At 36.0% G+C, this 26,031-nt stretch overlaps 1 protein-coding gene across 1 annotated transcript; it reads left to right on the top strand.

Annotated features, from left to right (window-relative positions):
• The first annotated feature begins 526 nt into the window (after positions 1-526).
• On the top strand, positions 527-25,538 carry LIPI (lipase I). The gene is made up of 10 exons (XM_087937514.1): positions 527-650; positions 4,476-4,846; positions 6,386-6,494; positions 7,356-7,457; positions 8,794-8,883; positions 9,474-9,638; positions 15,426-15,521; positions 18,763-18,874; positions 23,946-24,119; positions 24,549-25,538. The coding sequence occupies exons 1-10, from the start codon at positions 539-541 to the stop codon at positions 24,643-24,645; spliced, it is 1,428 nt and encodes a 475-aa protein (XP_087793640.1). The 5' UTR covers positions 527-538; the 3' UTR covers positions 24,646-25,538.
• Positions 25,539-26,031: the final 493 nt, after the last annotated feature.

Genomic DNA, 26,031 nt, shown 5'->3' with positions numbered 1-26,031 from the left:
TTAATACTTATGTTAATTGGAATACTTAAATTCTTTAGTAAGCTTATATTATTCATTGTCAGACTTAAATAATATTAAAAGAGAAAACCACAAGCTTTTTTGAAAATACAGAACCATTGTATTATTCAAGGAAAAAAAGCTATATTGCCAAATTGCTAATGTTACAAATATCTATATTATCTTTTATTTTTTGAGTTTTAAAATGTGTAGATGTTCAAAAAACATCCAAATAAATGAAATCAATTATTTTTGTAAATGGAAATTATTGTATCTTCCTATACTCTTTATATGCCACAAAATATTGTCTGTTCATAGCAGATCAAGTACTGTAAAAAGGCTGTATAAAATCTGGTTTTGAGAATCTGGAGGAAAGAACTTTTAGTGATTTAAAAGATATACAACTCCTCAGGAAAAGAAACTGCCTCACCTATTTAAATTGGGAGGTGGAACTAGGTTGTAAAAACTGGACTTTAATCTGCCAAGTACTTCCTTCAATGTACCACGCCTATGGTGACGTTTAATTTAAACAAAAATCAACATGTTTCAAGGAAATAGCAGTACCATCCTTCTGTTACATGCTGCTTTCCGAATACTTCCAATGTTGAGGTTGTGTTTTTTCATTTGTTTTGTGACACACTCTGCAAGAGCAGGTAAGAAAGCCATCAGAATATTATCTCTGAACATTTTATCAAACATAAGATACTCATATTTTAAAAAGGAATAATCATCTTAAATACTAGTATGAAACTTGAATTAAAAACATTTCTGAATAGAGTTAAAAGATATTTAATGTAAAACAATTCAATACATGTGAATTTCTATATAAAGATTTGTGGTTAGATTAATTCTATGTGGTTGCATGAATTCATTATTTTAGTTTAATGCAATAGGTTTTAAAGCATTAGATCAGAAGTATGGAGAAGGTGTTACATTTTCTAATATCTTGAGTTAAAGGGACATACTGTAAGCTTGAAAAGTTATTCACTAGATTCACAATGTACTAAACCATATCATCGGTTTGGACTTAACATGTTGAACATTGTGTTATATACTTGTGAGTACTGCTGTCACTATTCATTAATTTGAACTGACATCCTACCACAAGGTAAGGACAGTTATGTGAACTTAACTATCCTTTTGATTTGTTAACCCATAATTTACTGCTTATTTTTCTGAATCTAAACACGGTTTATTCATTAAACTATGTTACATGTGACTGAAGATACTATTAGAGAAGGTGTAACATGTTCATTTGTTTATATGATTTAAAAGACTTAGGAATTTAGTCAAAACTAGATTACACTGAATATATTGGCACTTGTTTTTAGGGTAGGTATGCATTATTATGAAGGGATTGGGGCATAAACAGAGTGCATATACAGTGTGTGTCTAACCCAATCTTTGATTTCCTTGCTGAATTCCATTGAAACTTGTGCTGAGCTGGGAGATGAGCCAACTGCAGAGATAAAAACTTCTAGGCGAACTGCCAACCTTAGCCTAGCAAAGTAACTACTTGAGATCTGCTTGCTGTAACTAACTTAGAATGTGTTCTTCCCAGTAACTTAAAATGTGAGAAACGAATCTTTGAGCTAAAATGTATTTCTTTCCAATCCATCTAAGTAAGATTCCTTTGTTTGTAGAAGCGCTGAGAAAATTTCATGAGCTTTGCTTGATATGAAATAATGTTTCCATAGCAATGACGGTCTTTGCTAGCTATATAATCTATAAAAGTTAAAGAAAAAGTTTTTGTGCACCCCTGCTTTTCTCTCTGCCTTGCTGTTTAAGGTGAGAGACTGAAAGGCTGCCCAGTTTTTGCTTTCTGATCAGAAAATAAAGCTGATTATCAGTAGCCTCATGTTCAAGAGTTTCATTGGTTTTATTAGATTCTGAGCTGCACTCAAAAAACCTTACAATTATAATACATTAGAAATAAAATAAAATCTCCCCTTTTAAGAACCTGTAATCCCTATTCAGGGTAGAGTCAGGCTTGATTCACAGAATTAACTGAAAAGTATTGTGAAATTTTATATTGATATTGATTTATATTAGCATAATAGCATAGGTTAAGCTAGGAGAATAATTTATGTCCAAATCTAGCCTTTAACTGTCAGGTTGTCTTGTATTCATTTAGCCTCAAGGTATTATTTGAACAGAAATGACAAGGGGAAAGGCTGAAGTAAAAGTAAAAATGACCTTTGACTTTAAACACCTACTCCTCCTATAAACACTAGCACAGTTTAAGTATATAAAAGTTAGGTTTCCACAATGGTACTGTGTTACAGAGTTAACTTGTCTAAATAGCAGTGTAACAAACCAGTGGTCAGCCATGCTTTGATGTTAACTGCACATGGATCTCTGAAGCTATGTGAATTTTGGAGCAGGTGTTGGGAAGAATAAAAATAAGCCATGTTGAACATTAAGCACGGGAAATGTTTTATATCATTTTGTATTATGTTGCATTATTGTTTTATGATAATTTTTAAATCATTAAATGTTTTATAAAATTTGAGGTACCCATTTGAAGTACCTTGATTCAAAATTATTGCCCTATGATGCACTGTTTTATCCAGTTGAAGGTTACAGGAACAAAAGTTGTAGTAGTATATAGAGAAGATTGGCTGGTTAAATTGTCTGAGCAATTATGCTAACTAAAATTTTAAAAATACTGGTGATAATGGGTCAAAGCTCACCAAATGTTCAAAGGCATCCTGAGTAGAAGAGTGCTAAAGAAAAGCTGTATTATAGTATGCTTCACGAGATGATCTGGGACTAGAGTTGAAAATGATGGAAGATGTTTGCCTGTTAAAGGGCTAGCAGATTGTCAATGAATTGTTGATCCTGAGAGTTCTGAGTATCAGACAATAGCAAAAGCTCTTTTTTCTTAAACCTATAGTATTAAATAAGAGTAATTCTAGTAATTAGGCCCTGCAGGCTAAACACGTTAGGCATACATCTTACCACATTTTTCAAAAAACTTGCTTAGTACTTTTACATTAGTTGAGAAATGGGAAACTGCTTAAAGAATGCCAACAAATTGACAAAGTTGTAGCTGGCAAAACATATCTGCTTTGACAAACTATATTTTTTGTGGTTGTTGAATGAACTATGAAAAAATCTGGAAACTAGTTTTTAATCTATTCCCATGTTTTAGTTAACTCATATTTGTATGTCCTCAATAACAGGCAATAAGTGTAAACCTAATTATAGCCATAGAAGAAAAAAGAAAAAAGCTTTTGAAATATTTTGTAAAATATAACCAGTGTTTAGTAAAGTTCTGCCTAAGATTCAGATGTGCTTCAAATCTCAAGAGAGCACATCACCTTTCTATTGCCTTAATTAAGACAACCATGGTTTCCACAAGAGAAGTTAAACCAGCTGTTAAAGCAGCTACATCATTTTTCAAGTTTGCATAGTCACCTGAAAAAGATGTTTTAGGTAACAAGAAAGAGTTACTCCACTTGTGATAGTCTTGGTTGTGTTGGAACTTGTTCAGTGGTGCTTGTGAAGTTATTGTATTGTTGTAACATTGGGAAAAACTGTTGTACTTACACACCTTGTGTCATTCTGCAACTGTCCATGATTTCTGATTTGAAAAAGCCCTATGGAAGGAGCTTTATTGTTTTTTTCTCATGGGATAAGTGTGGAAAATTAGGTAGACTGCAGACTATAAGAGCTATTATTGTACTACCAAAAATACAACATTCCAAAACAATATTTACTATTAATGGTGAAGATGCAAGACTCTGCATGTCATCAGTAGCAATTTCACAAAGTTTCCTTCTTTAGAAAAATAAAAAACACAAACATTCAAATAAATATGGTATTCAGTTAAATGCTATAGGTTAGAAGATAAGGTTACTTGACAATTTCTTAACATCAAATGCTTCTTGGCAGCTTATTCAGTCCTCATGCCAAAGATTGGAGCATTTCTGTTGAACATGTTATTTTTTTAAGAGTTATACTGCTTATTTTTGTATGTGTTTCCTATCCTAGGTAATGAGGTGGCTGAACTCAATTCTTTCAAATCATATTCTGGAATCAACAAATCAGAATTGTTTTCACCCACAACAAGCAGAATAAATTACAATATTTTCAAAATCCTGGATCTACTCCTTAAAGCATGTTAAACAATTTTTAAGGGCCCTAATTTGTAGCATTTTTTTGTTAATAATGATGTTATTCTGTAGTATTTTATAAGTTTTTGAAATTTATATTAATTTTTTAAAAAGGATAAACAATAACTGGATGAAATCAGTCCAATTATGTCAGATGTATCTCTTTTCAGCATAAAATTTATACTTCTTAGACTTGGTATTTTATAAACCAGGAATTCTGATCTGAATGTATTGTGTTTGGGAAGTTAAATAAAATATTCTTGACATTCCATAGATATATTGCAGAAAAATGCAGTGCAATGTGCTCTTTAAAAATCATATTGATCAAATGTTTCTTTTATTTATATTTTACAAATTTAGGTCAAGAATGTCCTAAATTCACAGATCTTAATTTTGGCAATGCTGTGATTGGCACAGATCTGAAGGTGCAACTGCTTTTGTACACACGAAAAAATAAAGACTGTGCTGAACTTCTTGATGAGCATAATATAACAACTTCTACACATTTTAATGTAACCAAGAATATCGTTGTTATCATCCATGGGTACAGATTTACAGGTTCACCCCCAATATGGATTGATACAATTAAAAATCTTCTGCTTGAAAAACAAGACTTCAACATCATTATAGTAGATTGGAATCGGGGTGCAACAACAGTGAATTATTTTAGTGCTGTTTCTAGTGCGAAGAAAGTGGTACCCATCTTAACACATCTTATTGATCAAATGTTGGTAAGAGGCTCAACTGTATCAAGTTGATTATACATTGTTGTTTCTTGTAAAAATAGAGAGCTCTGGGCTATAATAGGGGATCATTATCTACTTTATATACAATGCTTTTATATTCTTTTGGGAAATGCATGAGCATATATTCAGATTATTATGAGCAATGCTTATACAACTACAGTATAAAGTATATTTGGTCTAGTGGTTAAAGTACTAGACTAGAACCCAGAAGATTGTGAGTTCTAGTCCCACATTAGCCATGAAAGCCAGCTGGGTGATCTTAGGCCAATCAGTCCAATTCACCTCACAAGGGCATTGTTGTGGGGACAATAGGAGGAGAAAGGTGTGTTGGATATGTGCACCAACTTGGGTTATTTGTAAAAATATTAAAAGTGGGGTATAAATAAATAAATCTGTTCTGTTACATGCTATTTCTAAACGGTTGTCCAAACTGTAGAGGTGTGATGTGATCATTGCAAGAGTAATGTGGACATTCATTATTTTCACTTATTTGTAAATAAAATGTCTTTTAAAATAAAACACATAAAATAAAAATTTGTCTCAATAGCTTATTCACTCAAACTGCAAACATTATTGTGGCTGCTTTATGTTTGTGAAGTTCTGAAATGACTATCATAGAATTTACTATGATAGCAAAATAATGTGAATAGACAGAGCACGGCTAAGTGGAATTGGGTGTTAAAAAGTCCTAGCTTTAGCTCCTTTTATGGCTGGGAAACTGGAAAACTCCAGCCATGAAAAAAAATTATAAATGATATGTCTGTATATATATAGCACTTACTACCATACTGTAGTTGTTCCTAGGAATAATTTAATTTCAGATGGCAGCCTTGTTGGCAATGCCATACAAGGCTAACTCCACATTGTCGTATCAGAATTACTTTACTGAAATACATAGATACAAATTTCTTTGTGTATACTGTTTCATTTCACTGCATTAGAAATCAAGCTCTACTTTTCTGAAAACATTTTTTCCACTGTACAATACAAAATAACTTATTGTACATACACAATCATTAATCATGGAATTAGATTACAACAGTAGCATTTAATTTTCTTTTTCCACACAACAATTCATTTGTGTTTAACTACGTAAAGTGAAATATGCAGCATCCTTATGCCACTTACAAACATATTAGTTGTTCTCTGTGAGCTGACGATGATTTTGGAGTGCTTCTGGATAGGATGTGATCTATGTGGCACTATCACAAAATTTATCCCATATCCATTGTAGTATATAAAGGGGAAAAAAGAGGTCATACTGATGTGTTATAATTTTATTTATAAACTAACACAGCACATTTTTAGATGAAATAGGCAATAGCCTTGGCCTTACTGCTGCAATTTGATATTTTTATTCTGAAGTTATTTAATTATTCTTGAAAATCTTTGGATATATGGTATAACATATTGGCAGATGTCAATGTGATAAACTAGAATAAATTATGTTTGAATTTCCTAATTATATCAAATATCTATGGTTTACACTTCTATAACCCTCTTCCCATAACTTTCCCCCCATAGGAGAATGATGTTGCTGTTGATTCTATTTATATGATTGGTGTAAGCCTTGGAGCTCATATAGCTGGATTTGTTGGGAAGACATATAATGGCAAAATTGGAAGAATTACTGGTGAGGCTTACAAGCTGAATAAACTTCAAATAATCCTGCCAGGTTGAATTTTAGAAGCTGGTTAGTTTTAGCAGATTTGAAGCATATTTTATAGCACAATTCCGTCATATAAAGTATTGCAATTGGAATCTATTTTCACACTTTTTTACAAATGAAAAACAAAAACAAAGATTCTGCAACTCAGCAGTGTGTCACCGTACATTTCTATAAACAAGAAAAGCACAGGAGCATAGATTGAGAAATGTATGATCTGCTCTAGACATTGCTATGCCTGCTTGCCAGTTTAGGCATTTTCATAATGGTGATATATATCACAAGTTCGCAAGCTGAACTTGACCAATGGTTCAGAGAAATGGCCAAAAAAATCCTCCAAGTATCTGGTATCTAATACATTACTATAGTTTGATATAGAGACATCAGTGCATTGGTTTAAATGAAAATATTCTTCAAATCAGGCTGCATCTCAGGTGAAAGTAGTGTAACGTGAAACCAATGGAGGTAACTTCGACCTAAGTTCTTGATCACTGAACAAACTTAATCTCTTTATAAAATGATGTTATATCATGTTTTCTAACATGATGTTTCTATCAGTTGTGCACATTGTAGAAATTTTCCACGTAGAATTGCAACTTGTCTTTTTCTTTAGTGTTTCCGTAGTAATATCTCCATACATATACATTAATTAGATTGCTGCCATTACATTTAAGATTTAGAATGTTAGGAAGGGGATTGCTAATGAGAAGTTTATTTGTTCTCTAAATGACTCTGTTTAGTTGTTAATTTTGTGTTACTTATAGTAATTACATTTAAACAATGCTTGCATATTTTTCTTATGAGCTCTGCTTTGAGTCTACTCTTCAGGTCTTGACCCAGCAGGTCCATTGTTTACCAAAAAGCTGGCTAATGAGAGACTAGATCATACTGATGCCCAGTTTGTGGATGTCATTCATAGTGATACTGATGGTAATTATTACATATTTGAATTTTGAACATTCTGTGTTTGAATGATTCCCTCACCCCACTTCCACTTCCTTGTATGATTCCCCTAGAATACATACATATCTATGAGAGAATAAGTTCCATCTCAAAAGACATACTTTTGGGCAGGATGTATGCAATTATTATGACTGGAATCCTAATAGGTACTTAGGATATGCTGAAAGACTTGTGCTTAAAAATTTGGCAAAAAACATAGCCAGAACTTTTTCATTTGTGTCTGAATTGCAGACTTTCCTTTAAAATGTTTTTTTAAAAAAAATTTATGTAATAACCTATAAAAATTTCAATGTCAGTTGAACAGAGTGTTGTCTGTGTATATGTTATTTTAGAAAATAATAATCAAAATATTTACAGTAATAGTCATTATATTGATATTCTATAGTAATAATAATGTCTGTTTATCCATTTTAACATATCTCTCTTATGACATTAGTTCTTTTCTTACATTTCCATATTTTCAACTTCTGTTTTTATTAGACAACCATTGATAAAACAAGTCCCATGTCAATTGCAGATTTTCCTGATACAGAAAAAGTTATTTTTTAAACTACAGTACCATATTGGAGCAGCTATTCTTTAAAATAACAATTCAAAATATGTTTCTTACAGCAGGTATAAATTGTTTAAGTTCATTAGAAACTTTAACCCAGCTAATACCAGTGGGTTTAGTAATAATCCTAATTATGAACAGAGGAAAAATCCCAACATTTTAATATTTGTTTAAAAATCCTGTTTCTCAGTTCAAAAGTATTAACTGTTTAAATTCATGATGATATTGATATTAAATTTCTTTTAGAAATACTAACAACAAAGGAACAAATCAATTTAGCATTGGCATTTTGCACATATCTCTACAAAGAAAATTCCCTTTTATATAAGATTTCAGCTAAGATATAAAATTATGAATTTGAAAGCAAATTCATAATTTGAGCAAATATTAGAGCAAATATTAAGATATCACTTAAAGGTTGTTTGTTATTATTATTATTACTTTGATGCTTGTAAATTCCATTTCATCTCCTGATGTAGCTCCTTGAAGAGATCAGTCCCTTATTTTATGACTAATTTCAATGAAACATTTAGAATTCCTGTGATGTAGATTAGTGATATTTATAAATTTCAGTGTTTTGGTAATACACATTCCTAGCTCTTTGATATTTTAATATTATTATTTTTCTTTTTAGTACTTTTAATGCTTTCATAAATATGCAAGAAATTAAGCTCTAATTTTTTTGTGGGCAGGCGTATTGTGGTTAAGATGGTTTATTTTATTTTTTTTCACGGTGTATTTCATTGTTAGGTTTTGGTCTTAAGGAGTCTTTGGGAAACATTGATTTCTATCCAAATGGAGGAATAGATCAGCCTGGATGTCCAAAGACAATACTTAGTGGTAAATATAAAAAAATTAATTACTATAGGAATTTGTTGAGTGGTTTAATTGTAGTAAAGTTATTCATTCATTCATGAGGGCAACTATGTTAGTGTACTTTAAAAAATTATTACAATTTTATATAGAATAAGATTTACCCATTCAATAATTTTTAGTATGCTTTAAACTGTTCATTGAATCTTGCTCCTGAGTGCTATATATTAACAAGCCTCAATCTAGATTGTTCAGGCTTATACTGGGGTTTAAATTTTAAAATATGAGTATGCTTCATATTTTAAGGAGGAATAGGGGACTGAACTGCAGAAGATAGCTTTCCTGTTTTGAAGTAAAAGGCAGAGTCACCCTCTACTCTTGTGCTTTAAGGGAAGATCTCTCCTGGATTTTTTGGTAGCTGTATAGACATGGTTTTTCCAGAATGTAATTTAATTTAATGTAATTCCGGTTTAAACTATAGTTAGGAATTTCTGGGCAGTCTCCCATTCAAGTATTAACTAGCAACTACTGCTAATTTTGAAATGCTGTTGCTATTCTATTTTGTGAAAAACAGAACATAGTTGCATAGTCTTGATTTTACTTTTTGATTCTTCTAGGGTCATCTTATTTCAAATGTGATCATCAGAGATCTGTTTTTTTGTATATATCATCTTTACAACATGATTGTGGTATAACTGCATATCCTTGTGAATCGTATAAGGATTACAGGAATGGAAAATGTATGAGCTGTAATTTTAAATCGCTTCCATGCCCAATAGTAGGTAAGAGTATTCTCTTTCAGATAATATGTTTTGGAGAATTTCTTAGATGGCATTCTATAGTATACAGAACATTCTGTTGTGTAAAGCTTTTTAAATCTGATACAGTGAAAAATTCTAGGAGTAAAACTATCCAGTTTATTTGGCAGAAAGAAAACTGGAGTCATGTATGTTTTTGTCTGTTTTAAACTATAGAACAAATATTATACACTGCTCAAAAAAATAAAGGGAACACAAAATAAGACATCCTAGATTTGAATGAATGAAATATTTTTATTAAATACTTTGCTCATTACATAGTTGAATGTGCTGACAACAAAATCACACAAAAATTATCAATGGAAATTAAATTTAGCAACCCATGGAGGTCTGGATTTGGAGTTACACTCAAAATTAAAGTGGAAAAAAGCACTACAGGCTGATCCAACTTTGACGTAATGTCCTTAAAACAAGTCAAAATGAGGCTCAGTAGTGTGTGTGGCATCCACGTGCCTGTATGACCTCCCTACAATGCCTGAGCATGCTCCTGATGAGGTGGTGGATGGTCTCCTGAGGGATCTCCTCCCACACTTGGACTAAAGCATTCCACAACTCCTGGACAGTCTGTGGTGCAACGTGGCATTGGTGGATGGAGCAAGACATGATGTCCCAGATGTGCTCAATAGGATTCAGGTCTGGGGAACGGGTGGGCCAGTCCGTAGCATCAATACCTTCATCTTGCAGGAACTGCTGACACACTCCAGCCACATGAAGTCTAGCATTGTCGTGCATTAGGAGGAATCCAGGGCCAACCGCACCAGCATATGGTCTCACAAGTGGTCTGAGGATCTCATCTCGGTACCGAATGGCAGTCAGGCTACCTCTGGTGAGCACCCGGAGGGCTGTGCAGCCCCCTAAAGAAATGCCACCCCACACCATTACTGACCCACTGCCAAACCAGTCATGCTGGAGGATGTTGCAGGCAGCAGAACGTTCTCCACGGCGTCTCCAGACCTTGTCACGTCTGTCATGTGTGCTCAGTGTGAACCTGCTTTCATCTGTGAAGAGCACAGGGTGCCAGTGGCGAATTTGCCAATCTTGGTGTTCTCTGGCGAATGCCAAAAGTCCTGCACGGTGTTGGGCTGTAAGCACAACCCCCACCTGTGGACGTCGGGCCCTCATACCACCCTCATGGAGTCTGTTTCTGACCATTTGAGCAGCCACATACACATTTGTGGCCCGCTGGAGGTCATTTTGCAGGGCTCTGGCAGTGCTCCTCCTGTCCCGCCTTGCACAAAGGCAGAGGTAGCAGTCCTGATGCTGGGTTGTTGCCCTTCTACGGCCTCCTCCATGTCTCCTGATGTACTGGCCTGTCTCCTAGTAGCGCCTCCATGCTCTGGACACTACGCTGACAGACACAGCTTCTTGCCAAAGCTCTCATTGATGTGCCATCCTGGGTGAGCTGCACTACCTGAACCACTTGTGTGGGTTGTAAACTCCGTCTCATGCTACCACTAGAGTGAAAGCACCGCCAGCATTCAAAAGTGACCAAACCATCAGCCAGAAAGCATAGGAACAGAGAAGTGGTCTGTGGTCACCACCTGCAGAACCACTCCTTTATTGGGGATGTCTTGCTAACTGCCTATGCTTTCCACCTGTTGTCTATTCCATTTGCACAACAGCATGTGAAATTGATTGTCAATCAGTGTTGCTACCTAAGTGGACAGTTTGATTTCACAGAAGTATGATTGACTTGGAGTTACATTGTGTTGTTTAAGTGTTCCCTTTATTATTTTGAGCAGTGTATTAAAGATGAATATAGTACCAAAGTCACTGCACTGCACAAGATATCTTCACTTAACTCTCATCTCTAGCTTGTAGTAGAGCCAGTTTGGTCTAATGGTTAAAGCATCATGCTATAGAAACCAGGAGATTGTGAGTTCATGCCACCTTAGCTGGGTCAGTCATCCTCTCTCAGCATAAATCACCTCACAGTTGTTGTTCCTGGGGGGAGGGGGAATAGAAGGAGAAAGGAATATTGGATATGTTTGCTACCTTGAGTTATTTGTAAAAATAATAAAGACAGGATACAAATAAAGAAATAAAATAAAATATTTCCCAATGAATCATTAGGCTGTCTGAGTCTTAAACAGTATTAGCCCTTCTTAGATGGGAGTAAAAAATAAGTGGATATCTTAATTTTCAAACTCAACTTTCTGAATCATTTACCAAATGTTCACAGCTATTCCTTAGCTGTTAACTTCATTTAAAAAAATAGTCATTTAAGAGCAATTACCAAGGAAGTTTTTCCATTAACTACAATTATTTTCAGGGTTCTATACATTTATTTTTAGGTTAGTATTTGAATGTACTGTAGGTGATACTTGGTGCACATGATGAGGGAATAACAATGATACTGAGAATGGAGATTCCAAAACATCAAGTTATCATTACTAACTGTTGTGAAACTTGACATTATCTTTCCAAATTATATAAGATTTTAGGCAAAAATTGTTAGGAATCTGTCCACCAATTAGTTGGGTTGGCAATATACAAACCAACAATGTATGTTTGTAGCTTTAAGACAAAGTTACTGTATTGATTTGTACTATGTTCCGATTTGTTGATTGTATTGTGAAGAGGGAACTAGAGATCATGGCTTGCTCTCTCTGACATGCTCTGTCTCTGACATTCTGTATCTCTGACATTCTGTATCTCTGACATTCTATTGCTATCTAAAGTTCTCTGCTGTGCTTATACTTCGATATCTTTGTTTACTGTAAATGACAAAGGCAACCGGTAAGAAGATTTTGTAATTGGATATTCTTTGGACTGTTAAACGTATATGACCTGGACCGTTCATTGTGTAATTGGATATTCTTTGGACTGTTAAACGTATATGACCTGGACCGTTCATTGGACTGTGCACTTTCTTAAAGTAAACTTTAACTCAATTTAGTGTAGCTGTGTGTGGCTGAATAATTATTCATAACTACTCTCATTAACGTTTCCATGTGCATATCCTTGTTACTCAAGGGTTATTCTGTACATATCAGAACAAAAATGTTGTAATATCTCACAATAGCAATAACGTTTAGACTTACATACTGCTTCACAGTAAAAGTACTGAGTTATTTTGGTATCTTATAGATGCCATCATATTCTGTTGTTCCTACAGGTAACATGATGTAGGAATTACCTGAGGAAAAAGTTGAGAATTATTTTCTTCGTTGAAGAAAATGTATATGTTCTGTATTTCCTCCATTTCAACTAATGTACAATAAGGTTTCAACTATATATTGCTGATACTGCATAGAATCAATTTGGTTATTGTGGAAACTGAATTCTTCATGGTTAATTTTATTAACTATATTTATTAAATTTTATTAACTATAACTATTAACTCTCCAAAGGAAGAGTCAGAAATTTTATTTTTTTAGCTAAAAGATTTGATGAAATCTTAAAATTTCTTTCCCAAACTGGACATCTTCATATTACACCACCATAAGAGTGAAGGATAGCTTAAGAGAACTGGATATCTCTAAAGTTTCCTGTTGTGAATGAATTTTAAAAAATATATGTAGAGGCCTGAAATATATCCTAAAAGAAATTAAAATGAAACAGGTGCACTATTTTTAAATCATTGTGCAAAGAAATATGTTTTTTAAAAAAAACCTCTTTCATTCTGCTTTAAAATAAGTATTAATTATTAAATATACAAATAAACACATTGATTTTGTGTGTTGGTCATATTTTACTTGCAGCATGTATGAGTACTTGAAGTCCTACCAATACATGACCAAGTTGCATCCAACATTGTCTTCAGCTATAGTAGGCAGATTCCCCTCCTGAAGACATTCTGCATCATGTGAATAGAAGCTAGGATCCATTAAATAAATTTACACTATTTACATATTCTAGATATATTTTATATGAGGAATGGCTGATAAAACTTATTAAATATTCTGTCATCCTGATCAAAGGTTGTTTTGGCTCTCTCTGTTGGTTATAGAAACCCATAGGGACTTGCTGCACCTTGGTCATATTTTACTATATATGAAACCAGAAATCCTAATATAGTAAATCACAGATGAATGAACAGTTTTCTAACACAGATTACTTCTGATTTTCTGAAAAGGAAATTAGAAAAATAGATTAGGAATAATAATACTTTAAACTGGCCTAGGACCATACCTTGTTTGAATGCTGTTGTTTTTGTATATTTGTTTAGCTGCTCAAATGAAGAGACAAATAATAAAACATGTTAATTATCTATGTGCACTGATAGTATGCTTGATCTACTTGTCATTTCATTACCACTATCCCTGATATTGTAATAGGAACTTGATCAGTCAGTTTGCTTGCTGAATGAGTCATTAAAAAAGCACCCACACTTCCAGATGAATTGCTATACTACTTTCTTTTCCTTATTCAAACTTCCAATTCTTCATAGCTTCATAGTATTATGTGTGATCTTTCTAAAACAAGATAAGTGAGATTGTGAGCAGGTTTGTTAAGATCAAACTGACAAAACAGAGCAAACAATCCAATACATTTATTTACTTTATTTATTTGTAACATTTCTAAAATGGAAAAGGTTTAGCTTCTCTTTCGGCCATGCAGTACTAATCAATCACTTGCCCTCCCACCATCTTCTAACTTATGAAAAGAGTAGAATGTGGCAAATTGATTTATGGTCTAATTGCTTTACCAATCAAAAATCAATTGCCTGCCTGCCTGTCTGCCTGCAATAGCAGTGCTTTTGCTGCTTTGTCAGTGTGCTGTCTGAAGCCATTGCTTAATATAACATTATTACAAAATTTGCAGAAGAGTTAATCAAGAGCTTCACTTAAAATCTAGCTGATAACTTCTCATCGCTAACAGAACTTCTGACTTCTGGGTTTTTTGGACTCACTTCCTTCTATCAGCATCTGTGCTCAGCATTGCAATTTTACATCTTACTGTTCTGTCACAGTATAGTGATCTCAATCCTGATTTGTCTTCAGTGAATCTGAAACATCCAGGAATTTTCATTTCTTTAGCAGATTTTTTTAGCAGATGTACAGTGCTATTTTCTTTACTAGGCATTTTTTCTTCCCATCTCTATCCCACCTCTTTTGAGATACTTTCTCTGATTGAAGAAACCCTATATGATTTATTCCAGATTTTTCCTGTCCTCAGCTTATCAACTACAAGTACAGTTGTGAATGCAAGGTTGCATGTGTGGATGACAGAAAGTATTTTAACTTTTTCATTGTGCCACCGAGTTGACTGATAATGGTTTTTTAAAAAGAAAATAATATGTATTTTAGCCTCAGCAGTAAAAATTGTTGCATGCCACCTTGAATCGTTTGTTTTGTGAGATGGGTGGAGATATATATATATATATATATATATATATATATATATATATATATATAGATCTTTGGTTGTTCGGGTTTTCTCGCGTAAGATTCGAGAGTATCTAGGCACGCTTCGATGAAGTCTCATTCATCATCTTCCAGGCTTCTGTCTCCGGCTCTGTGCTTCTCAGAGCCGGAGACAGAAGCCTGAAGATGATGAATGAGACTTCATCGAAACGTGCCTAGATACTCGAATCTTACGTGGAGAAAACCCAACAACCAAAGATCCACATACAAATACCAGCGAGAACCTCAGAAAACAAATATATATATATATATATATATATATATATATATATATATATATATATATATATATATATATGAAAGTTAATTTCACAGAGCATCATAATATGTATTAGTATTTTTGCATATTTATTTATTTATATTGAATATATTTCCATTTCAGGATATTATGCTGATAAATGGAAGGATAATTTACTTGAAAAGAATCCTCCCATGACAACAGCTTATTTTGATACTTCAGACAAAGACCCATTTTGCAGTAAGTCATTAACTATTTTCCATGCATCTACTTCAGTTTTTTTTCTTCCTTTTTCCCCGTTATGGAGAAAAATAGGAGGAAAAAAAACCAAGATAAAAGAAAAGTTAAAAACAGGAAATTGTTGGACAACCTAGAAAAGGATGACAAATGAGCTGATAAAAAATGAGAAAGAGGTGGATTTATATTAGAGAATAGCAAAATGAATTTCAAGAAAAGACGTATAATGAAACAGAGATGTGAGTAAATATTTACTACCATGAATTGAAAAGGTCCATATGAGATCTGTACAATCTCTTACAAATACAACTGTGTGTGTTTCTGTATGTGTCTGTATTGTTGTTTTCAACTGATAATTAGATAACTGCATTTAAGGTCTTTGCAAGCTAAACAGAACTTGAAACAGAAATAATAGTTCAGTATTAGGAAAATCATTAATTTTGGCTGGCTGGATCTGCTTTAGAATGATTTATGTAGGGTAACTTATTAGAGCTTCATGTTTAAGTTAAATACAATAACATTATATTCATAGCAATATTTCATACTGCAAACCAGACTTCCATATTCAGTGGTGGGATTCAAATTTTTTTACTACTGGTTCTGTGGTTGTGGCTTGTTTGGTGGGTATTGAGCTAATTCCCCATTAGGAGAATGAGCGCATACAGGGTGACGTAGTGAGAGAAGTGTTTGAATAATACACAGCACACAGATACACTGTACAGTAAATGTAGGTTTTTACTGTCGATAAAGGTTTTAGCAAAGTTCAAAATAGGCAGTCCAAAGTTATTTACAGGTAAGTCAGTCAGGTTTCAATCGAGGAATAATCCAATAACAAAGTCCAGTGTCAAAAACAGTTCAGTATCAGACTTACATCAAATCCAAGAATATCAGTCAATTAGGAGGAATGGCAAAACTCTCCAACAGAAGGAATCAGAGACTCACTCAGACACATTCTCTTCTGAGACAAAGACTAAACAACCCCGGTTTCTGGATCCATCTTATGGCCATTTGATAAACCACACCCAATTACACTTTTAGGATTCTCTTAAAGAGATAGTATTAAAATGTCTATCCTGGTTTATATATTTCCAACCCAAATAGCTGTTAGGTGATTCATATTCCTAACAGTGGGTGTGGCTTGGTGGTCATGTGACTGGGTGGGCATGGCCAACTGGGAAGGTGGTGCAACACCCTGCTGCGAGTGACGTTGAGTTGGCCATGCCCACTCAGTCACATGACTGATGCTGTAGAGACAGGGTGATTTCCTACGTACCACCCCCCCTCCTCTGCCCTTGGGCTGACAAAAAAAAGCCCAACTAAAGATCACGACTGACTGCCGAATCTGCCTGCCAAATGGGTTTTGTTTTGGGGTGGTTTTTGTTTTGTTTTTTGCCAGAAGCCTCTTGGAGATAAATTTGCACTGCCAAATCTTACTATACCTCATTGTTGCAGATCTGCCTGTTGCTGCTGCAGGCACTGCTGTGGCCATCTGTCTGCCCAAGTCAAGAAATGCACCAGCTCAGGGCAACTGTGAGGAGCAAGAGGGGAAGCGAAGGTACTCACCTCATAGCAGTCAACTTTGCTTTCTCTCGCTCCGGTTAGGCACTCCCAGTGTGCACAAGGAGCATGAAGGAAAACTTCTCATGAATTCAGGGGCTACACCTCACCCAATGATGAGTTGGTGGCAATCTAACAAAATGTCTTCCAGCTCTTAAAGATCAACTTTAAAAGCACCCCCATGGAAGAAGCTGAGAATGAGAACAAAAGTAGCGGGGGCGGGGGTGATGGGCATGTGATAGATCCTTCTGTGGTCCCCTCCTGGGTGACAGCCAGGGCTTTGGCACCTCTTTTCCCCAGAGGAGCAGTGTCTGCCTCCCTTTATACTCCTTGTGGAGGGACATACACATCCGTCACCCCCGCCACCACTACTTTTGCTCTCGGTTCTTGGCTTCTTCAATGGGGTCACTTAAAGTTGACCTTTAAGTAGTCCTGGGACATATGCCCACCTGGCCGGTGCCCGCCCTCCCAGAGCACGCTTTCTTCTCCTGGCGGATGGGCCTCTTCCAGCTCGGCCCGGTCAGCCAGCAAGTGACCAAATGTCCCAGGGCTTCTCGCCTCCCTTGTCACAAGATGCCTGCAGCTGCAGCATGCCCTGTGGGTCCAGCAAGTCCGAGCAGCCGGCGCATAGAACAGGGTTGTGCTGGACCATTGGAGAAGTGGAACAAAGCTGGAGATCAGTAGCCGCCTCTTTCACAATGCAGAAATCCTCCCCAAATTGGCCAGTTGGTCTTCTCTTTCTCCACCTGTTTGTTTTGTATGTCCAAGGGGGAGGAGATCAGCCAGCCAAAGGGGAGGCTGGTGGAGGCAACTCTTTTTTGGTCTCAGCCACCACTTTCGGGCTGAAATCCTCCCCAAATCATCTGGCTGGTCTTCTCTTTCTCCACTTGTTTGTTTTGTATAGCCAAGGGCGAGAAGATTAGCCATACAAAGGGGGGGCTGCTGGAGGCAACTCTTTTTTGGTCTCCAGCCATCTCTTTCAGGCAGAAATCCTCCCCAAATTGACTGCCACCCCTCGGCCATACAGAACAAACAGGCAGAGAAGGAGGAGACCACCTGGCCGATTTGGGGAGGCTTCTGGCGCTGCGATAGAGGCAGCTACTGACCTCCGGCTTCGTTCTGCTTCTCCAATGGTCCTGTGCCACCCTGTTCTATGCGCTGGACTTGCCGGGCCCGGCACATAGAACAGGGCGTGCTTTTTTGGGTGCAGCTGCTGGACTGCAGCCGTACTGAAAAAAGCACACAGCAGCTGCAGGCATCTTGTGACAAGGGGGGTGAGAAGTCCCAGAACATCTGCCCACCCACCTTCTGGCTGGCCAGGCTGGGCCAGGCTGAAAGAAGTACATCCGCCAGAAGAAGGAAGAAATCGTGCTCCAGGAGGGTGGGCATGCGGGCAAATATCCCAGGGTTGCTGCACATGCGCACTGCATGTGTAGCAGCTGCACACATAGTGCACATGTGCAACAGCCCTGGGAGATCCGAGCTGCGCCACAGCCGCCACATGGTAGGGGAAGCTAGGAGAGCGACTGAGGCAAGTGCAACTGGGTGACCAGGTCGGGGGCGTGGCCAGCCAGGGGTTGCTCCTGGTTCAGCGACAATAAAACGTTTTCCAGGATTCTTCTTTTCCATTCTGAAAAAGAGGAAAATAAATCAAAATAAAATTACATTTTTTTTCTATCTCCCACAGTGTACCATTATTCTTTGGATATTATTACCTGGAATAAAAGCACTAGGAGAGGTTTCATAAATATCAAAATAACAGATAATTCAGGAAATACAATAGAATCCAGAATTAATAGGTGAGATATATTTATTCATTTTTGGTACCTTATTTATGCAAAATAGTGTCAGCTATAATTAGAACTAGTTTGAACAAAGATTAATAAAATGAGTAATTGATAAATAACTTTTGAATTAGAATGGAAGTTTGAAAGTTAATATGCAAAGGAAAAACACAATAGAGGTAGTCCTTGGTTAGCAACCATAGTTGGAACCAGCAGCTCTATCATTAAGTGAAGCGGATGCAAAATGGGAAATTACATGAGTGCAACTATTTATTCTTTATCCCTACTCTCCCAACCTTTGAAATTCCCTACCTTTTCAAATGTGGTTATTAATCACGAAATTATTTTTGGAGCACAATTGTAACTTCAAATGACGCTAAATGAGGCAGTCAGTAAGCAAGGACTATCTGTATTGAAAAAATGTTATTTATTAGTTATATATATATATATATATACATACATATATATCTTTATATACACATACATACATACATACATACACACACACACACACACATATATATATATACATATATATTTGTTTTAAGTTTTCGCGGGTATTTATAGGTATGGTATTCAGCTTTGTTTGAGTATTTTCCCATGTCATTATAGTTGTGCTTTTAAAGTTGTAGCAACATTTCGGCAGAATCTCATCTGCCATCATCAGGCTTCTGTATTGTGTTCGTCTGTGAGTCAGACTTTCACAGCCGTTTCTATTTTGAATTTGGTGCTAGCCTATGCTGTGCCAGAATGGTTTTTTCTTCATCCTGATTGGTTGGGAATCTTGGTCTGTGCTTATTGGTTTTGGAGTTTGCTGTGTTCTGCTTGATTGGTGTTTCTAATATCTTCTGTCTGTTTTGTAGCTTTTTTTGTCTTGATTGGCTGGCAACATTGTGTTTCCTGTATTGGAGGATTTTAGTGCGGCTTCGCTCCGAGTAAACCGACGGCCATCATTTATTAGGAAGCTCGGTTTCATCTGGGTGCCTAGTTGGGGTGTGTTTGAGCTGGAGGTATCGGGGGAGTCTGTTTGTGCCCAGGTGTTTGGCTGGCTTGTGGTGTGGAGATTTTTTTGTTTGAGAGTGCAGGCTTCCAGATAATTGTCAGTCTGGTGGAGTCATCTCTTCTATTCATGCTTTCAGGTCTTTTTTCAATCTCTATGGCTTCTCTGATAATTCTGTAGCTGGGGTTTTCTATAGTGGCTAGGGTTTTGGTGCCATTGGTGCTATGACCTGTTGCTTTCATGTGTTGGACTAGTGAGGAAGTGTGTTCCAGCTTTTTTACTGCATTTTTGTGTTCATCTAGGCGGGTACTTATTCTTCTATTGGTCTGTCCAATGTATGTGGCAGGGCATGATGCACAGGGGACTTCATATATGCCTTGGTTTTCCAGGTCAATTTTATCTTTGGGGTTTCTTAGGATGGCTGCTATTTTTCTGTCTATTTTGAAGGCAGTCTTGATATGATGCCTGTGTAGTATCTTACTGATTTTGTCTGTAGTACCTCTTATGTAGGGCAGTGTGGTGGTCTCTCATGAAAAGAAGACACTTCGCAAAGTTGTCTTGGGATGAGAGCGCAGAGAGAACTCCAAAACCCTCTTTTATTAGAAGCAATCTTTGTTAACGTAGCAATTTTGTTAATGTCCTATCACAAACGCATTACATCACTCAACATGCACTGATCATTCGCATAAAGTATACAAGGCTGCAGAGTTTAAGTTTGCTACAGTTCTGGTTAAGAAATGGCAACAATTTGTCTTTGCTCCTTGCTTCGTGTTCCAGCCAACTACCAGAAGGCTCCGTTGTCCTAGAACGTACACAAAGAACAAAGAATCATAGTTCCCACAGGGCAGGACAGCTGTTCCATAGGCCGGTTCATCTTCTAGGTCTCCATTATATCTCAGTGTGTTTTTGTGGATCAAGCCAGTGATTTTGCTTTTGTGGAAGCTGTTGGCTGTCAGTACTTTAGTCAAGGTGTATAGTTCAGTCTTTATGTGTGTCTTGTCTGCCAGGTGTTTGGTTCTGACAATTAGTGTTTTGGCCACGGAGTTTATCTGTGCTGGGTGGTGGTGGGATTGGGCATTGAGGTAGCAGTTGGTGTGTGTTTTTTTCTGGTGTATGGTGTGTCCTAGTGTGCCATCTGTTTTTTGTTTTTTTGTTTTTTGTAGATTAGTACATCTAGGAATGGTAGTTGTTTGTTTGTTTCCATTTCCATGGTGAATTTGATTTTGGGGTGTGTGCTGTTTAGGTGTGTTGGAAATTGTTTAGGTTTTCTTTTCCATGGGGCCAAATCACAAATGTGTCATTGATGTATCTTAGCCATAGTTTGGGTTTGTGGGTGGCATTGGCTAGGGCTCTGGATTCAAATTCTTCCATGAACAGGTTTGCAATGATGGGAGACAGTGGTGATCCCATAGGGGCTCCTTCAATTTGCTTGTATCTTTGTCCTTTGTATATGAAATATGTGTTGGTTAAGCAGTGTTCTGTTAGTTCCATGAGGTGTTTGGGTGGTTGGTATTTATTTTTGATGATTTTGAGAGTTTCTTTTATCGGGACTTGAGTGAATAGTGAAACCACATTGAAACTTACAAGCAGATCTTCTTGTTCCACTTGTAGATCTTTGATCATTTCCAAGAGCTGGTATGAGTATTGTACATGTGAAGCTGCTGCTTCAGCACGGGGCTGTAGTTGTTTTGCTAGGTATTTGGCTAGGTTTTGTAGTGGTGCTCCTCTGGAGCCAACTATGGCTCTGAGAGGTATGCCTTCTTTGTGTATTTTTTAGAGGCCGTATAGTTTGGGGCATCTGGAAGATTTTTCTCTTGGAATGATCATCTGTTGGATATCTTTACTTGTGTGGCTGGTTATAATTTTCTTCTTGGATATTTTTTCTAGATATGTGGTTGGGTCTGTGTTTATGGGTTTGTATGTGGAGTCTTGGAATAGGTCTGTCAATTTTGTTTTGTAGTCTTTTTTATCCATTACTACTGTGGCATTACTTTTATCTGCTGGAAGTATGATTATGCTGCTGTCATTCCTTTAGGCTTGCAGGGCTTTTAGTTCCTCTTTGTGCAAGTTGCTTTTGGGTGGTTTGCTTGTGGATAGGATGTTAGTGACTTGGTGTCTTATTCTATCAGCTTCATCTGTATTTAATTTAGTTAGGCTGGATTCCACTCCACATATGATGGATTCTGTGGGGATTTTTTGGGATGCTATAGCATAATTGAATCCTTCGGTTAGGACATCTGTTTCTGTTTTGGTGAGTTCTCTGTTGGAAATGTTGTATACTAATTGTTTCAGGTGTTGTTGTGAGTTGTTGGGGGCTTTCTTGTCATGTTCTAATTTCTTTAGTTTCTTCAGGAGTTTGTCATTTTTGTAAGTGGTTTCAGTTTCAGCTCTCCAAGTAAATTGTTTTATCTTGTCCCAAAGTAGAGGGTGGATTTTGTTGCTCAATTCCAGGTGTAGAATTAGGAAATCTTTGTTTAACTGATCGAGTTGGAATCTCTTTCTGTGGAGCTCATTCCTGAGTAGAGCCATTTCAGTTCTTTTCAGGATACGTTTAGTAGCTGCTGTGCTGTGATGAAATGTTAATTTGAAGCAGGTTGGTGCTGCATCGTTGTCTCTGCAGCTGTGTAGGAACTTGAGGTCACATAGTATTCCTGCTCTTTTAACTTCCAGCTTCTCGTAAAGCTACAACTTTAAAAGCACAACTATAATGATGTGGGAAAATACCTGAACAATACTGAATACCATACATACATACATACATACATACATGCATGCATACGCGCGCGCGCGCGCACACACACACACACACATATATATACACCAATCTCACAATCAAGTGACTCTGGGTGGGATACAAAATTATACAACAAAGTTGGGATAGATAGATGAAATCTGAGAAAGGCAGTCCATCAAATAATCCAGTCTTATACCATGTAGAGCTTTAAAATTTTCACCTTGTACTAGACTTAAAAACAGACTAGTTAACAATGCTGCTTGCCAACAAAGGTATAAACATGTGTTTGTACAGAAACACATAACTACCTGCTCTGTTGCATTCTGCAGTAGCTGACACTTCCAGATGCTCTTCATGGACAGCCTCATGTAGAGCACATTGCAATAGTCCAGTCATGAGGGCATGAGGGACTGCGAGTAGAGCCCCCTGATCTTGGAATACAAAATGCAGAATAGGAAGTTGAGCAAATACTATTTCAGTCAGATTTTCTTTCTCTTTTCTAATTATGCTGTTTATTTTTGCTACCTGCCTAATATATATCAGGAGAGGGAGGAGGAGAAGGGAAGGGAGGGAAGATGAGAGGAGGGAGAAAAAGAGGGAATTTGCATTCAATTACATAAGTTAGTTTATATCAGTACATGCAAATTCAGAAATTGCTATTGTGTAAATAGAAGGTATTTATAGTAATTGTAAAACTCTTTATAAAGGTGGGTGCATCCAAAGACTGAATTAAATTTAAAAAACCACTTATTTCAGTGCTCAATGGAAATATAAATGTAGCAGTACCAAAGGAAGAATAAGAAAGTCGGTGGTGTAGGAGGCTGGAAGTGGCGATTGCAAGTGACTTCCTTCACTTCATGATTGTTTTTCAACAGACAATCTCAGGTGCACTGATACCAAAAGCCAGTGCCGATAGCCATAACTGTCTGCCTACCTTACAGTATATGTACTAAGTAATTCAAAAGGAGGAGGAGTTTTCAATAGGCACAATCCTGATGTAGCAAAGATGGTGGTGCATGTCTTTTCTTGTCTTCTGAACATTCATGGACAAATACCGTAGGTGGCTAATTTTGCTTATTCAGCCTTCAGCTGACAAGGCTTAAGGTATAATAAGACCTTTCGTAGGTAAATCCACACAGTGCTGTTACAATCTGTACTGGATATATTTGAGAATCCAGTTGTCAAAATATATTTTCTGCTCTTTCTGTCTGGACCAAGGTTTGTAGTTGTTTCTATATTCTGTTCTGGTTTGTTTTTTAAAAAAAGATGTTTAGAACCCATTGCAGGACAGCATGAGTCTTATTTTATAAAGGGGCATACATTGTATAATTCTTTTTTTCCCCTTTCTTTAGTGATGTAGCTGTATTTCAACAATACAGGCAAACAAAGATACTTGCTGGATTTTATCTGGATTTTGGAAACATTTCAACAATTGGTTTGACATTTTCTACAAGGAGTACAGTGGGCCCCAAGTACAAGCTTAGGGTTCTTGAAATGAGGTTAAAACCTCTTTCGCATCCAGAAAGGTAACACAGATTGTCATTTTATAGTAGCTTCATGATCTGGAAAAAGAATTTAGGAAAAGATAGCTGAACCATAAATCCTGTTGCTTAATTATAGCACTTACAGATAACATAAAAGTTTTGATTGAAGACATTGTTTCTTAAAGTAAGGCAGCAAATAAGTACAGAATTTACTAAAACTGCATCTAAGGCAGTGGTGGGATTCAATTTTTTTTTTACTACCGGTTCTGTGGGTGTGGCTTGGTGGGCATGGCAGGGAAAGTAAAATCCCCAGTCAGTTTTTATTTGCCAGTTCTCTGATCTACTCAATTTCCACTATCAGTTCTCCAGAACTGGTCAGAGCCTACTGAATACCACTTCTGAATATTACTTATGTGCAACAAAAATAAAACATACTTTTTCTTGATTGTATATCTTCTTCTCTCCGTACAGGATCCAGCTATGTAGATATGATTTAATACTTGTGGAAAATATTGAAACATCTTTTATACCTGTTCCATGCTATGAGATAAATATGCAAGACAATTGAATATTTCAGGATATTGTATGCAAGAAATTAAAGAGAACAATGTGAACTGGTAATGCTTAATTGGCTTCCTTCAAGAAAGTTAATTTGTCAATTTTATGACTACCTCTGAAGATCACAGAATGAACTTTTAAAAGAAATTCAGATATTTTTCATGTGCCTAGTTGGATATGCTAACAATCAATTTCTAGTTAATGAGCATTCAGAGCTGTGAATTATTTTTTTAGATGATTTCATTTTCACGTATGCACAATCATGTTCAGATACCATTGAAATTAACTTAATATAACTTAATAATAATAATAACTTAATCACCAAATGCAGGATCATACTACATTAAAATATATGTGTCAATACATTTATATTCAGTAGATCTAATATTTTATTATATGAATAGGAAATGCTATAGTTTAGAGAAATAGGCTCAAACCAGCATTTGAGCAGATGAACAAAGATTCTCATTAATGGAGCATCTGTTCATAATGACATCCACAGGTTGGTAATAACTTGTTAAATAGAAACTGAAATTGAATCAATATAATAATATGCTTTATGAAACAGATACAGCATAATGCAGATATAATTTGTAAATATCCAGAATAGAGAAGCTACAGTTTAGCTCATCTTATTGATCCTAAAACACAAACAAAACATGTATTACAGCCAGTCTCTTGGTAGCATCAATCAAGCCTCTAAGCAACAGAATTATTAAATATCTTCTGAAAACCACCTTTGCATGTTCAATAGTTGTAGCTGCTAACTATTTGCAAAATTTTGCATATTGTTCGTATGGATAAGAAAGTACCTCTTAACTGGTGAATAACTTGGTTGTATAATGATCAATATTGTTTAGCTTGTGAACATTATTGTTAATTTAAATAAAATATTTATTAAATCATAGAGCAAATAATTACAAAGACCTTTATAAGTAACAAGAATATATATATATTATGGATGTTTCTTTCAAAGATCTCCATAGCAGTTTTAAGAGAGAAATCTATTGGTTTGGGACCATCACTCACTGATAATACAAAGCAAAAAATTGAACCATTTTTTATTTTTGTTTTCTCTCCATTATTGTATGTATTATATGGCCCTATATATTGCACTGTTCTCTAAAACTTGGTGGTGTACTTGTTGTGCTATGCAAATCTTACCACTGTTATTTGTTTTTTGTTTAGTGTTTTTGAATCCGACCATTGTCAGAGTTATTGCCTGATAAATATAGATTTTTATTTTTTATTTTGTCAATTGTTTTCAAGATAATAGGTATAAGTAAAAACATAGTTATGAATACATGGATACATATAAGAAAAATAAAAAATATATAAAAGAAACAATAGGACAGGGGCAGTAGGCATGTTGGTGCGCTTATGCATGCCCCCTACA

Source organism: Pseudonaja textilis, chromosome 7 (genome assembly GCF_049901715.1).
Source record: "Pseudonaja textilis isolate UNSWEBS1 chromosome 7, rPseTex1.2, whole genome shotgun sequence".
Classification (NCBI taxonomy): domain Eukaryota; kingdom Metazoa; phylum Chordata; class Lepidosauria; order Squamata; family Elapidae; genus Pseudonaja; species Pseudonaja textilis.
This window is presented reverse-complemented; position numbering and strand designations above follow the sequence as displayed.

Bases quoted from the DNA above. Each gene is read 5' to 3' on its own strand.
- LIPI (XM_087937514.1), top strand. From the start codon at position 539: ATGTTTCAAGGAAATAGCAGTACCATCCTTCTGTTACATGCTGCTTTC. The intron at 9,639-15,425 runs GTAAGAGTATTC...TTTCCATTTCAG, and splicing joins GCTTCCATGCCCAATAGTAG to GATATTATGCTGATAAATGG. The intron at 18,875-23,945 runs GTGAGATATATT...CCCTTTCTTTAG, and splicing joins ATAGAATCCAGAATTAATAG to TGATGTAGCTGTATTTCAAC.